The sequence below is a fragment of the Syngnathus acus genome, chromosome 24 (genome assembly GCF_901709675.1).
Source record: "Syngnathus acus chromosome 24, fSynAcu1.2, whole genome shotgun sequence".
Taxonomy (NCBI): domain Eukaryota; kingdom Metazoa; phylum Chordata; class Actinopteri; order Syngnathiformes; family Syngnathidae; genus Syngnathus; species Syngnathus acus.
In genome coordinates this window covers 1,114,061-1,127,891 of record NC_051108.1, presented here as the reverse complement: position 1 = coordinate 1,127,891, position 13,831 = coordinate 1,114,061, and the positions used below count along the sequence as shown (strand labels likewise).

Here is a 13,831-nt window from a genome sequence, read left to right as displayed (position 1 = left end):
CGTCGAGAAGACCAACAAATAATGCTGAGCTAGGAATTTATTTCATTTTATTTCATTCAACAATGAAGTGAAACTGCAGGCCCAGTTGTGCTGTGTAAAGCTGTGCTGTCGTTATAAAATGACAATCTGTTGGGTGAATATGAAATGAATTGATTACAAAAGCAATTCAGGAAATATGAAATTTGCATAACGGTTGTGTTGGTAAAGGGTTCATAGGTTCTTAAAAGACGTTGCATCTTTAGAACTTGACCTTTTCAGAGGTAAACCACGTCAAAAGATCCTTTTAAGACAAAGTGATTGAGGCCCAGAGCAGGTCAGAAGACATTCGCGATTACATTCAATGACTTCATACAGCTGCGCACGTGCATGCGTGCGCGTGCGTGCGTGCACCGAGGCGCATCGTGGAGATAATGGAAAGCTAAGAGCATGATTATGGTCCTCCACGCTGCGCTGCCTCGCTGGTGGGCCGCCGGGAAAAGATGGAGCGGAGTCGGCATGCAGGCTCGCCGGATCAGGATGGCTTTGGTTACTAACTCTTGAAAGAATACCTTCTTCTCTTCTCAGTCACATAAAGGCGAGAAGGTCAGACGTATTCCTGCCGGCTGTAACTGTCCTTCACATCCCGCTCGGAGGCGCCAACACCGACCGGAGATTTTTCCCTGCCGACCCTTTGCGGACGCCACCTCTCCGCCCGGGTCGGCGCGATGTCCGTGGGGGTCGGGTAGTCCTGCGAGGCCGACCCCGGACAGGACAAGCAAAAGATGACGCCTGCCGCCAAGAGGAAGCCGGCGGAGACGAAGGTGACGCAGAGCGCCCCACCGGGCTGGTATTTGCTACCGTCGGATTGCTGGGCGCTCATGAAGGCGGCCACAACCTCGGAAGTGAACCAGGACGCGGGGCCCAGGCACAAGGCGGCGGCCAGGACAAAGCAGCCCCCCGCCGTCACGGCCGTGCGCCCCTTGGCTCGTTGGCCGCCTCCCCAACGGGTGCAGCGGAGCCCAAGAGAGGCCAAGCACAGACCGAAGGCGGCCAGCACGCACGACAGGACCATGGCGGCCCGGGTGGTCTGCAGGTAGGGGGGCAGCGCCAGCGGCGGGGACTTGTTGGTGGTGCAGCTGAAGACGCCCACCCCGTACCAGACGCAGTCCATCCACAGCCCCCGCGTGTGCCACATGGGGGCTACCATGCTGGACCACACCCTGATGCTCACCTGCCAGTTGGGAAGCAGCGTGGCCACCGTGGCGCCCAGCGTGCCCAGCAGCGCCAGGACGAACGCCAGGATCTGCGCGGCGGCCGAAAGCATCGCTACCAGTCCTGAAAGGAAGCGCGACGGCTCAAGTAAGAGAAGGTAAGAGCGTTGGACAAGAGTTTTGTCATTTTTGAATTTTGGAAGAACGAGAACAAGAGAACAAAATGTGAGGCTTTTTTTTTGGTCCCGTTTTTGCTCCATCCCCGTGACCCCATCATGAGCATTTAGATGCGCAGTGTCCCTTGGGAGGACCCCCCCCCCCCCCCCCCCCTCTCTCAAATGTGAAATCTGCCTCCGTCTCACCTGGACGCCACTGCGACGCTCTCCCAGTGGCGATTCCCCGTCTTCCGTCGCCCTGGCAACCACACACGCTTACATCCTGGACGGCAAGCGCGGCTTCGTGGAAGCACTAACTGTCTCACCTGAAGGTCACCGATGACCGGACAACTTCCGGATCCCCTTCACGGGACGCTGGCTCTATGTCCTGCTCCGGTCCTGGTCCAGGTTTTTGCCCTTTGCCAAGGACCATTGAAAGGGTTTTTGGTGGCAGATCTGCTGTGGCGCGTGGCTTTCGCTGATAAAGGTGGCGTCTTTGTCCAATCAAAGTCAGGCGACCCTCTGCAAAACGCTGATAAGATCCCAGTCGTCTCCCCCACCTCCCATTATCACTGGCGGGACCCCGCGGTAGCCAAAAGTGTCCCGCCCCTAGCGCGTTATTTCCCTGTTATTACGGTGTTAACATCAAAATAAGCCGGCGCCCCCCCATCACTTGCCCAAAACTGCCCGAGCGCATCGGCAGCGCCAAACGACAGAGCGCCTTTAGGTTTGATGAGGCGACGGGCTCGCCGCAGTGATGTCACGCGGGCAAGACGCCGCCCCTCTGGGGGCGGAGCCGTTCCATCGCTGGTCGGCGTCGGAGCGCGAAACGGCGCCGAGGTCCGAAGGCTTCAGAGTCCCACCGATGTTCTCATGTCACGGGTCGTTAGTGTCCAAATCAGGAGTTCCATTAGGAAGCCTTCAGCTTTTCGTGTTCCCCTTTTAACTCGATTCGGAAGACTTCCAACGTTAAAGTCCAGCAAGATGCTGGCTTGAAATATCTGCTGTAGAGGTGACATCATTCATTCAAAAAGGGCATAAATTATATCTTTAAACCCATAGAAATTCTCAAATACGTGGGGATATACTGCCAATGAGCGTTTTACACAAAAAATGGAGTTGCTCATATGACATGTGAGCAGAAAAACAAGGTCATTCCATTTCATCATTATGTCTTAACAACCTCCATTAGGCCCCACTTGCCCTTTCACCTCATCATCAAGGCTGTAATTGTTTAACCATCTGGCACACATGATAATAGGCCCCGCCCCCCTCCCTCCCTCCATCCCGCATCCGTGTCGGTCATGTCAATTTTGTCCTCCTCAGCATCCTCTCGCCAAACTCGTCAAGGGAAAACAGCACTTTTAGTTTAGTTAAGACGCGGTCGAATTATATTGGAAAATAATAATAAAAAAGCTAACAAATGTATTCATCCCGACATGTACAATAAAGGAAATGTATTGTTTCAAGTTTTTATTGACCCTTTTAGTGTAAAAAAAAAAAAAAAAAAAGTTATCTCGATGGTGTTGGAAATTACATGATCATTGCTCTTCTCTGTTGGACTCATCACGTTTTGGATCTTTTCGCAGGCGGTTGAGGCTCCGACTTAGGTTCTTTTTCGGCTTCATCGTCGCTGTCGTCGTCTTCGCAGGCTTCTTCGTCATCTGCAGCAGAGCGACAATTGAGCAACGTGCATGAATATTATTATCTGCAGGTTAATCGTTCAATCCGGCCAAACATTCCCCAAATGCACAATCATTTTGGGGCCTTATTGTCATTTGGTGTTGTGAAAACGGAGCAGTTTGCGTTCTGGGTGCTTACCAGCTGCGCAGCCTGCAGCGAGTTTTTCCTTGTCTACGAGCTCGCTGAGAATCCGTGAGACGTTCTCGCTCATTTTGTGAAGCCCTGTGATTAAAGACGGGAGCGTGTTCTCGACTGGGACGTTTATTTGTTCCACTTTATGAGCTCGACCGTCTCTGAATTTCAGCTCTGCTGTAATTGCGGTAGCTGCCATCTTGGCTACGTCATCACGCATAGTATTACGTACAGTATTCGTAAAGTTCACAACGTAAAATTTCACGCCCCGTTTCATATTTATAACTCGTTCTAAATTCAATATTTATTATTATCATCTGTAAACAAACATTTATATTTCGCCAAATTAAATTGCGGGAGTAAACCGGATGTTGTCACCGGAACTCGGCATATCATAGACATCAAATATACACAAACCATGCCCGAGCGACTCTCAGACAGCATGTTTGATACTCATTTAGAATTTCAATTTTGTATTCAGCAACACATTCATAATATCACCATACAGGCTTGCAGCACATGTATGTAAACATTTTTGCCTCGACGGGCTTACGAAGCAACATTGAGACATCCAACATGGCGTACGTCGTGAAACCTTAAATCTAGCTACAAGTAATGTCTATGGCGGAAGCGACCGCTTTGGTGAACTGAATCAATTCACTCAAAAGATTCGTTCAAACTGTTCTAAAACACCAGCTCGTATGCTTGATACGTATTAGATGAGGTAAAAAAAAAAAAAGCCCGTAATTTACTTCATATGGTGTACCGGCACCAGCTTCAATGCGCATTCCCGACACCTACTGGTTGAAGTCATATGAACTGAAAAAAGAACTTTAGGAAGTGATTCGTTCACTCTCGTTCACTGAAAAGGAATTCGTTCTTTTGAACGAATCGTTCACTCACGAGCCAACACTGTCGGACAGCACATTTCCTCCGTGTGCGAATCTCGCAGGACAAATGAGCGATTGTTTTGTCGCACTGATTCACTGTTACTTCTAACACCAGACTTCCATCGGTAAGACCATTTTTATATTCTATTATGGCCGTTTTAGCTCATGCAGCTTGATCGTTCACTGGGAAGCTAACTAACTAGCGGCGCGTACACTATCGAGTGCATGTTGCTTGACATCGTAACTACGACTAGGGTGCTTTATTTCGATCCGTATAATATTCAAAGATTTAGTCATTCCGATCGTTCTGGTATTGCAATTTGCAGAGCGTAAACATGCATGTGATCAAGATGACGGAACAACAAAATGTTGGACAGAGTAGTAACGAGTTGAGAGTAGAAGCTGCGACCTCGCTGGAGCATCTTCTAGATTTGTCACATCTTTTTTTTTCTTCTCAAATTCTCCACTCGAAAACAAGGTGGCCGAAATGTCAGAGGAGCAGACCGTTTCTCTGGTGGACGTCCTGCAGGAAGATGAAGAGCTGGAAGAAGAAGCGTCCGCCGTGTTGGCTGGAAGTGACTCGGACCACTGCTCGTATCCTCAGGTAATGTGTAGCAAACGTCACGTTGGCGCAATCCAACAAGGATGCAGTCTTGTCCTGAAATATGGATGCAATTGATCCCTTCCCTGTTCTCGTGACTTGAAAAGCTTGGCGTGTGTGTGTGTGCAGGGCTATGTGAAGCGTCAGGCCCTGTACGCTTGCAGCACATGCACCCCGAAAGGAGGACAAGCAGCTGGCGTGTGTTTGGCGTGTTCCTACAAGTGTCACGAAGGTCACAACCTGTTTGAGCTCTACACTAAAAGGTGACCAAACCTTAAAGCCACTCGCTTGGCGGAACACTGAAGACCATGTCCATGTTCTGTTCAGGAATTTCCGCTGTGACTGCGGAAATGGCAAGTTTGTGGACGCGCCATGTAAACTCTTTCACGTGAGTCACGAAACGCTTTTGGTCCCCCCCTCTCACGCTCGTCCTCCAATATGCTGATCGTGTGTTTGTTACGTGAGCTAGGACAAGGATGACGTCAACAGCTTGAATAAATACAGTCACAACTTCTTCGGAGAGTACTGCACTTGCCGCCGGCCGTATCCGGACCCAGAAGACCAGGTGACACTCATGTCAGCCTGCACACACACAAAAACAACTTTGCTTACTTTCTGGTCGCTTCTCTTGTCAGGTTGAGGACGAAATGATCCAGTGTGTGTTGTGTGAGGACTGGCTACACGGCCGGGTAAGATCTTGTGGACCTGACAGCCTGCTACACACGTGTACTAACTGTTGTGCGTGTTCAGCACCTGGGCTGCGAAGTTCCAGATTGCGTGGAGCTGCAAGAGATGATCTGCGAGTCGTGTATGAACGCAAACGAGTTCTTGTGGAGCTACGCCGCTCAGCTGGCAGGTGCGTGCCGCGGCTGAAATTTGACTTTCTTTGAGGATTCCAAGATTGCGCCCAGCTAACCCGCCTCTGATCCAGTTCCAGGTCAGGCGCTTGAGCCGGAGGTGGCGAAGGAGAAGGGCGCCGACGCCGTTGCGGACGAGGCCGGCGAACCGAGCAGTAAGCGATCTCGTCCGGAGGACGGGGTCGAGCCAACTTGCAAACTGAAGGAGCTGGAGGCCACCGGCGTCAAGCGGGCCCGCTCCGGAGCTGTCTTTTGGCCTTCGGGGTGGCGATCCAAGCTGTGCCGGTGCCACGCCTGTCAGGTGCGAGCAGGGCCGCTTCTTGTTGGCGAGGGTACGCGCTCACACGTCTGGCCGTGTGTTCAGGTGAGGCTGACGGAGGCGGGGCTCTCCTTCCTGACGGACGAGTCGGACACGGTCCTGGCCTACGAGAATAAAGGCAAGCGCGAGGAAGGCAGAGCGCCGGCTCACGACCCGCTCATGTCGGCGCTGGACAACCTCAACCGCGTGCAGCAGCTGGAGATCATCCACGGTAAAGCCCGCAAAGTGCCGCCGCCGCCGGCCAACCGGCGCGCTGACGCCGTCGTGTCGTGCTTCCTGGCAGGTTACAACGACATGAAAAGCGAGCTGAAGGACTTCCTGCAAAGATTTGCCTCCGAAGGAAAGGTGTGCACCGGCGTTTCGTTTCACTTGAGAATTGCGTTGGGATAAAAGTAAGACTTGACGCGGATTTTCTGTGTCCTAGGTGGTCACCTCCGAGGACATCCGTCAGTTCTTTGAGCGGCAGCAAAGTCGCAAAAGAAGACAAGCGGACGCCCGCTTCCACTGCGCATGACCCCTTTGACCTTTTGCCCGCACTTGCTCTTTTTAACGACATCAACACATTTTCTCTTCTTCCTTTTCACTGCCAAATAAAAGCCGTCCACGCTTTTTGGATTTTGCTGCGTTTTTGCCTTCAAAAGGTGCCAGCAAACGGGAAGCGACGTCTGTATTGACAGCTAAGAAACATACTAAAGGAATTAAGTATATACTGAAATTAAATGAATTTAAAACACAAAGGTCAGTCCAGAAGCAAAATCCCAAATGATCTTAACCCTGTTGTGCGTTTGTGTACGTGTGCTGTTGACAGCGGCATGTGTTCCTTCAAATGTGTTTCCATCACGTCTGGTCTTTTCTTCTGTGAACAAAATGTAATCAGCTGTTCTGTTGACCCGGACCCCCCCCCCCCATCCCTCCCTTCCGCCGTTCCCCCCCAATGATGTATACAAGCAGCAAGTGAAGACTAACTGATTCGAGGGCGAGCGGCACTGGCGTGAGCATGGCGCTGAGGAAGACGGCGGCCGCGAGTTTCCTGTGCGCTCCCAAGAAGGTTTTGGCGAAGGTCAGCGTGGCCCAGGTCTTCAGCAAGCCCCCCAGGCAGCGCATCGGGGCTGGGGTAAGGAATTTCCAAAGCGTCAATCTGCTGATGTGTCACTCAATGATCTGCATGGTTACATAATGATAGAATCATTTGTGTGTAATTGTTTCATAAAGACCAATGTGTTGGTTACCGTGGCGACACATCAGGCAAAAATGCAGCAGAGCACCAAGTGGACGCTTGTGTTTATTTTTTATTTTTCCGCTAGCAAACCTTTTTGGTCATGTCGGTGTTCACGGTGGCCATGTTGGCGCCGGCAGCCTGGATCCTCCATCATCTGCCCGAGTATCGCCGCAAGTCCCTCTACAAGAACGTCAGATGAGCGCCCAGTGCCTGCCTGCCTGCCTCCTACAATGTTTGTATATTTTGGTGGGATGGCCCAAAATGTACATGAGGATAAAAAAAGATCAGATTCCCCGAGCAGGAAGTTTGTGTTTAAAGAAGATTGTGTTTATTGTGATGACATCACTTCCTATTACTGAGATCTCCCATAGATCTCCTTACTTATGATCCTTTAAAGTTAACAAATAAAATGAAATTGTATTGAGGAAAACAACACTCTGCAATATCCTAATTTATACAAATATACAGCAATGAAACTAAACTAAATTTTCTTTTTTTTTTTTACACTGCTCATCTTGCAATGTGCGCCTTGGCCACACGAGGGCAGTATAGGACAGACGGACTTGCTTCTCAGCACAGCAGAAAATATAAAGAATATCGTCTTGTCTGTATGTCTACATGCGTTGCTGCACTCTTGGTGGTCAAGTAGTCGTTGCTCGAAGGACAGACAACACTTGATGCTATTTGTTATGTTAGCATTAAGCAAGCTGCCGTCACGTGACAGCTATGACAAGCCGTATGTCATCTGGCAAACGAAGACACGCCTCAACCGTGTCCATCATCCTCGTGGAATCTTGTCGTCACGCGCAGACACGCTTTTGGCTCTCCCAAGAGAAAACCTGTGCACCGACTCACAAGTCCACATAAGCTTCCTGGTGCTGCAAAAAGCGGATCAAACTTCCAGGGAGGTCCAAGTTCTTCAAGCGCCGCCGTCCCACCAGCTGCACGATCCGGATGCGACAAAGCTGCAAAAGTGGCCGCGGCAACGCTGCGCACAAAACCACGAAAGGTAACTTCAACTTGTCTTAATTGCAACTTTCCCATCTTGAAACGCACGCACGCACGCACGCGCAAAGCGGTCGTGGGCCGGGCCAGGTCATTTTTTGGGTGGCTCACCAGCTTTGTCTTTAATGACGCTCCAGTCATCGTAGCTGTCCAAGTGCTCCATGAGTCGTGAGCAGAGCGTCACGTGACCCACGTAGTCGAGCAGCACGTCGATGATCGGCCCCGCCCACCGACTGATGCTGGGCGCCGAGATCATTTCGCAGAACTGGCAGGAAGCGCAAATATACTTACTGGACCGCTGGACTCTAATGATAATACGAATAAAATGTCGAAGAGTGCTAAAGAGTTGTCAATAGCTCACCTGAACACCTGCTGTCACGCCGCCGGTCGGCCGCTGTCTTTCGTGGTGTTCCAGGTGACCCGGGTGCGACCTGCCGGTTTGGAGCGGCGGGTGCGGCCCGTTGCCGTAGACGCAGTGGAAGCAGGAGAGGGCGTCGCCGCCGTTGTCCAGCAGGTACTTGAACATGGGGAGGTACTTCATGGAGAACATGAAGATGGCGGGGAAGGTGGTGGGGTGGGTGGCGATGCGGGCGTTGATGTCCGCGCCGTGTTCCACCAGCAGCTTGACGCTCTCGATGCAACTTTGCCTGGCCGCCACCAGCAGCGGCCCGAACGCGTCCAGGTTGGGGTCGGCGCCGGCGTTCAGCAGCATGCGGACGTTGTCCACGTTGTAGTTGGCCACGGCAAAGTAGAGCGTTGTGCTGCGCCGGTCCTCGTACAGCCTGGAGCGCTCTTCGCACAGCCGGGCGTTGACGTCGAAACCGGCCTGGATCAGGCTCTCCAGGACTTCGTCGCGGTTGTGCTCGGCGGCCACGTGGAGCGGGCTGATGCCGGTGCGCCGGACTCTCGCCTTGCTTGTGGCTGGGATCAACATGGACACGATGCTGGGAAAGAAAACAGGAAGGCGTGTCCCAACCATAGGCCGTGCGTGCGTGCGTGGGGGGCCGTGGGGGGTTAGGCCTACTTGTCGCTCCCTTTGCGGGCGGCGATGTGAATCGGCAGCAGTCCGGCTTTTCCCGCTATGTTGGCGTCGGCTTTCTGCGAAAGCAGGAACTCCACGACGTCGGCGTGCCCGTTCTTAGCGGCTTCGTGAAGAGCCGTCGCTCCGTCGGCGGCTTGGGTATTAATGTCTGCCCCTGAGGTCAAAGAGGGTCAAGCTGATGTCGCCGCAAGTGGCTCTGACTTACCGTGCTTGAGCAGGAGACGAAGGGAAGCCGACTGTCCGCTCTGAGCAGCCATCAAGAACGGCGTCATCCCGTAATTATCGACGGGGCAGTGTTTGCCTCCGGCCTTCAGGAGCATCTGGCAGATCTCCACGTTGTTGTGGCAGGTGGCCTCGTGCAGTGCCGTCCAGCCCTGGTAGCACTTTGCGTTGACGGCGGCGCCGTGATTGAGCAACAGCGCCACCAGCGCCGGGTTGTCCCTCTCGCAGGCTGAAGACGACAATCGACTCAACGGCGGGCACGCGGCCGGACGGCGCTTTGCGTACCTTTGTACAGCGGAGTCTCGTGATCCCGGTTGGCCGCGTCGGGGTCGGCGTTGTTCTCCAGCAGAAGTTGAGCGCATGGCAGATGCTCCTTGTCCACCGCCACCAGCAGCGCCGTCTCTGCGTGCTGGGTGCGCTTGTTGACCGTCCCCGGTTGGGCTGAGGTGGTCGCCGCCCACAAATACAAACAAGAGTTGTTAGCTGGCTAGCATGTTAGCATGTCTCCTTCTAAGTTGATTTTTTTACTCAAAAATGAAGGCACATCAGTCTGCTTGTTAAATGTGGCGTTTGCGGTTACCCGACAGGAGGACCCTGAGACACGCCTCCTGGTTGGAAGACGCCGCCTGATGGATGGCGAGCCAGCCGGGCTTACTAGGCAGCGTCAAGTCGGTTCCGGAAGATGCTATCAGAACTTTCAGGCGCCTCACGTCGCCGGCGCGGATCGCTTGAAACAGAGGCTCCTCCTCCCTGAGTGACACAGATGAACCGTGACCTCTGACCCCATCTGATCTGATTAGTGCTTAAGTGGTTAGGATGCGGGAGCAGAAAGAGACTGGAAGTTACGTGTGGGACTAAGCGCTTAGTGTGCAGGGTTATGGGTCGGTTAGAGTACAGGAGCAAACGTACTCCTGAAGTTCTGGCGCCACGTGGAGCAAAGTGCCGTCCCATTGGCGAAAAGCCAACATCCTCTTCCCGGCGCCGGTGGTGAAATGGCTGACGGTGCCCTCAAAGGTTTTTCTGCAAGCCACACACCAGATGAGAGCCAATCAGAGCACGGAGGTCTCGATGCCAGACTATTGGACAAAAACCGGGCTTGCCATTCAGCCGCACGTAAGCCGTCATGCGCTCTACGTGGTCAAATTCCTGCAAATTTGCTTGACAAAGAAAAGGCGGGGCTAAGCTGCTGCCTTGAGATATGAGCATATTTTGGTGGCCAACTCAAAACACTCTTTTTGCAATGGATGAAAGAAAAAGATTAATCTTGTTTGAATTCATCATTCCGGGTTATGCGATCATGAGTCCAGGAAGCGAATACGTACATGTCAGGCATCTTTTGGCTGGGCGGGTTTGGCGAGCTGTAGTGGGCGGGGCCTTGCTGCTCGGTTACAAGCGGTTGAACTTTGTTGACCTTTTGCTCGGGCTGGCCCGCTAGCTTGTCTTCCAGGCTGCGCTGGATGGCGAGCTGCAGCAGCTCTTCGTCGTTCAGCTCGCCGAACGCGGAATAATCGTCCAGTTCCGCCTCCTCCGCCGCCATGACGGCGCTGAGACAAGGCGAGACGTCGGGACATGTTTTGACCTTCTCAACTCACGCGTGAGAGACAAGAGCAACGTAGAGTTGTTGGAAGCAGCTGTCATGTTTGTCCATGTGACAAGTGTAAACAAAATGAAGGGAAGAAAAGTTCTCACCCAACTTTGCCGTTTCCCAGTCGTGTGTCGTCTGCAAGCGGCGTCTTTCTTTTTTTAGCGGCCGCCTCTCGTCTTTCACCATGTGACCCGTATGGCCACTTGAAGCACATTTCGGTGTCCTACATTTAGCATGACAACAGCAAGCAAATGTCGGTTCGGGATCTGGGGTCAGGCTTTCGAATAATTAATCATTTAAAATAATTATTGTAAGGCTTTTTATAATGACCAGTAAGTAAGGCATTATTTTAAAAATATTATTTAAATGATTTATTTAAAATGATTTTTTATTTAAAAATGATTTATTTGAAAAACTAGAAATTGTACAATTTCGGCAGAAATTGCACGTGAATGCTTAAATACAAAAATCTGATCGGGTGTGTGAGAATTGAATAAATATACTGAATTAAAAAAAAGAATACAAGAACACAGGAGTTGTTAAATACAAATGAATAGTATGTATTTGGAATGACAACATGAAACAATCGGGCATAGTGTGAAAGGGTGCAAAGCATGCAGACAGCGCCGCCCCTCTGGACACGTTGGCTACTGCACTGGCTAAATAACAGAGCGGCGCAAAGGATGTCGAGTCGCAAAGCTTGAACGGAGGCAACTTGTCGTTTGTTGACATTTCGGCCTCTTTGAAATTTGAAGGCGCCGAGTTTCCCTCTTTGCTCTTTTCACCGCATCCACCACCTGCCGCCCCCCCCCCACGTTTTTAGGGCCAGGGTCTCTCCTGCGTTCATGTCGTGGCAAGCGCTGGGGTCTCGCCCATGACGTGCGACGTTGTCTTCGAAAGACGTCGTCGCTACGTTAACTTGGGAGTCCAGTTGCCTCCATTCAACCTTTGCGGACGACCCGGAAGACAGACTTATTTCTTGGTGGGGTCGCGCACTCGCCCCATCAGGAGCAGGCCGCCGCTGCTCTGATGGTAGACCAAAAAGAGGAACGGTCGGTTGATGGTCAGTCGAGGGGGAGGAGTGGAGAAGACGCTGGCTCCGCCTCCTAAGGCGGCTCCTTGGCTGCTCTCATCTATCGCGGCGACGGCTTTGTGAAGAACCTGCGGACGGCGGGCGTTAGGAGGCTGCCACGTTCGGACCCGGACGGGACGACAACCTCACCTGTGACAATTTGAGGCCTGGAGCGGCCCCCAGCTTGCTGAGGTCGGCGTCATCCTGGAAGACTTGGACCATGTCCAGAGAGCCCAGGACGTCCTTCAGAGAGTAGGATCGATCCAAGAAGAAGCGTGGCAACTGCACCTCCAGCTTCCTGTCGGGCGAACGTGAAGAAGACACTAGTGGCAGCACTTTGAGCAGCTGTGAGTGAAGATAACTCACGTCTTCTTCAGCTGGCGGATCCAGGCCCGGATCTTCTCCTCGGTGACCGCCTCCTCCACCGAGCCGATGTCCACGTCTTGGTCGGGCAGCACCACCAAGGCGGCCGCCCCGTCCGTCATGGGCAGCTTGAGCACGCCGGCTTTGAGCGAGCGGTCGTACGCCAGGTAGTACTTGTCGGCCCGGAACATCATGGGGACCGTCACCACGTGGTAGTTGTCCACGTAGAAGCGTTCCACCTGAGTCACGCTGGCGTTGAACGCTTGGCTGAATTGGGCTGCGTGGGGGAGAAGTGAGCATGTCGACTTTCGAAATGTTTGCCGATGATCCAAATGAGACATTTGCAAGCATCTATTTTGGAAAACAAGCGTTCATTTTTCTGACCTTGGTAGGAGGCGGCGGTGGCGAGGAGCAACTTTGCCTGGGGGTCCACATCGGCAACTGCGTCCTGAACCTCATCACCGATCTGCTGGCGGACCCACACGTTGATGGCGTCGGCAGCGTCCCGCGGCGGGTCAAAGGCCACGCTCTTCACGTCGCCGCTGTAGTTGCTTTGCAGAAAGTCGGTGAACGACGGGGACGCCTGCGCGCTGGGGTCGGCGAACACGGCCACGCCCTGCTTCAGGTAGAGGCCGCTCGTCAACGTCGACAGCGCATCTGAGGACGAGGGAGGGGACAGATAAACACGGCGGACACCGGACAAGAAGTGAATGTGGACAAGAACCTGGAATGTTTTGAGGGTCCAATCCGGTGAGTCCGAGCGCCGCCAGCAGCTGCTCTTGCGTTGTACCGCCGGTACCGCCGAGCAGCGCCGCCAGGCCGCGCCACACCGACAACGTCGACACCAAAACGTTGTCGTCGGTGCGGCTCGCCAGCGCCCGGTACAAACGCGTTGAGAAGACAAAGCTCCTGTCCATCACGTCCCGAACCGCTCCGTCGGTGGCGGCTTGACAGTTGAGCGGAACCGCCAGGACAAGAACCGCCAATGCGGTCAGAGGAACGGACGACATCGTGCTGCCTAGATAAATAAACAAACGTACTAACCAGTCAAAAATATTTTTACTCCGTATATTGGCAGCTCTGTACTGAGCAGGCTTCCATCTCGGTGTTTGTTTCTTCTTAATGACGTCATTGCAGTGGATTCATCTTGACCTTTTGCTCCGAATGTATAATCATCGAACGGATGATGCCATCGACTGGCGGCCGTTATCCGATAACATCCTTTGGCTACCGGAAGTCACAAACGAAACAAGTAACACACCTTAGAGAAGGTTCTTCTGCTTCTTGATCTTGTAGCGATAAACGGCCCACGCCCACTGTGAAGCTGTCCAGTTGGTTGTCCGTCCGGTTGTTTGTCCGTCAAAAACTGCGTATCATTGTCAAGTGAGCGCTCACCAGAAATAATCGTGTCTTCCTGCGGGCCCTTCAAAATAAGCGCCGGGCGGAACCTCTCAATTGTAAGACGGACAGTGTATTGCACTTATTTAATTTTAACA

General features: G+C 52.6%; 4 protein-coding genes and 1 long non-coding RNA gene across 7 annotated transcripts; 1 reads left to right on the top strand and 4 right to left on the bottom strand.

The window, feature by feature from the left end:
- Positions 1-22: 22 nt before the first annotated feature.
- LOC119117947 (claudin-20-like) lies at positions 23-2,114 on the bottom strand. 2 transcript variants are annotated; one of them, XM_037244608.1, is made up of 3 exons: positions 1,672-2,114; positions 1,553-1,604; positions 23-1,314 (listed from the first exon to the last, which is right to left on the bottom strand). In XM_037244608.1, the coding sequence occupies exon 3, from the start codon at positions 1,301-1,303 to the stop codon at positions 584-586; it is 720 nt and encodes a 239-aa protein (XP_037100503.1). In that variant the 5' UTR covers positions 1,304-1,314; positions 1,553-1,604; positions 1,672-2,114; the 3' UTR covers positions 23-583. The 2 variants fall into 2 exon arrangements, with proteins under 2 accessions (XP_037100503.1, XP_037100501.1); XM_037244606.1 differs by having other exon boundaries at positions 1,553-2,114.
- A 687-nt stretch (positions 2,115-2,801) lies between these two features.
- On the bottom strand, positions 2,802-3,400 carry LOC119117948. Its single transcript, XR_005096628.1, has 2 exons — positions 3,167-3,400; positions 2,802-3,009 (listed from the first exon to the last, which is right to left on the bottom strand). It is a non-coding gene; the product is annotated as an uncharacterized LOC119117948 (long non-coding RNA).
- A 655-nt stretch (positions 3,401-4,055) lies between these two features.
- On the top strand, positions 4,056-7,308 carry LOC119117658 (putative E3 ubiquitin-protein ligase UBR7). The gene is made up of 12 exons (XM_037244061.1): positions 4,056-4,175; positions 4,528-4,654; positions 4,781-4,914; positions 4,979-5,039; positions 5,121-5,216; positions 5,287-5,340; positions 5,402-5,507; positions 5,583-5,809; positions 5,873-6,038; positions 6,111-6,172; positions 6,252-6,941; positions 7,132-7,308. Exons 2-11 carry the CDS (start codon positions 4,538-4,540, stop codon positions 6,339-6,341), a joined length of 1,113 nt encoding a protein of 370 aa, XP_037099956.1. The 5' UTR covers positions 4,056-4,175; positions 4,528-4,537; the 3' UTR covers positions 6,342-6,941; positions 7,132-7,308.
- A 43-nt stretch (positions 7,309-7,351) lies between these two features.
- On the bottom strand, positions 7,352-11,087 carry LOC119117655 (ankyrin repeat and SOCS box protein 2-like). Of its 2 annotated transcripts, XM_037244057.1 has the most exons (10): positions 11,005-11,087; positions 10,638-10,859; positions 10,225-10,335; positions 9,896-10,065; positions 9,601-9,756; positions 9,299-9,544; positions 9,076-9,247; positions 8,413-8,995; positions 8,163-8,316; positions 7,352-8,034 (listed from the first exon to the last, which is right to left on the bottom strand). In XM_037244057.1, the coding sequence occupies exons 2-10, from the start codon at positions 10,850-10,852 to the stop codon at positions 7,898-7,900; spliced, it is 1,944 nt and encodes a 647-aa protein (XP_037099952.1). In that variant the 5' UTR covers positions 10,853-10,859; positions 11,005-11,087; the 3' UTR covers positions 7,352-7,897. The 2 variants fall into 2 exon arrangements, with proteins under 2 accessions (XP_037099952.1, XP_037099953.1); XM_037244058.1 differs by lacking the exon at positions 10,225-10,335.
- A 338-nt stretch (positions 11,088-11,425) lies between these two features.
- LOC119117657 (plasma serine protease inhibitor-like) lies at positions 11,426-13,811 on the bottom strand. The gene is made up of 6 exons (XM_037244060.1): positions 13,597-13,811; positions 13,060-13,353; positions 12,720-12,992; positions 12,339-12,612; positions 12,123-12,270; positions 11,426-12,061 (listed from the first exon to the last, which is right to left on the bottom strand). Exons 2-6 carry the CDS (start codon positions 13,343-13,345, stop codon positions 11,873-11,875), a joined length of 1,170 nt encoding a protein of 389 aa, XP_037099955.1. The 5' UTR covers positions 13,346-13,353; positions 13,597-13,811; the 3' UTR covers positions 11,426-11,872.
- Positions 13,812-13,831: the final 20 nt, after the last annotated feature.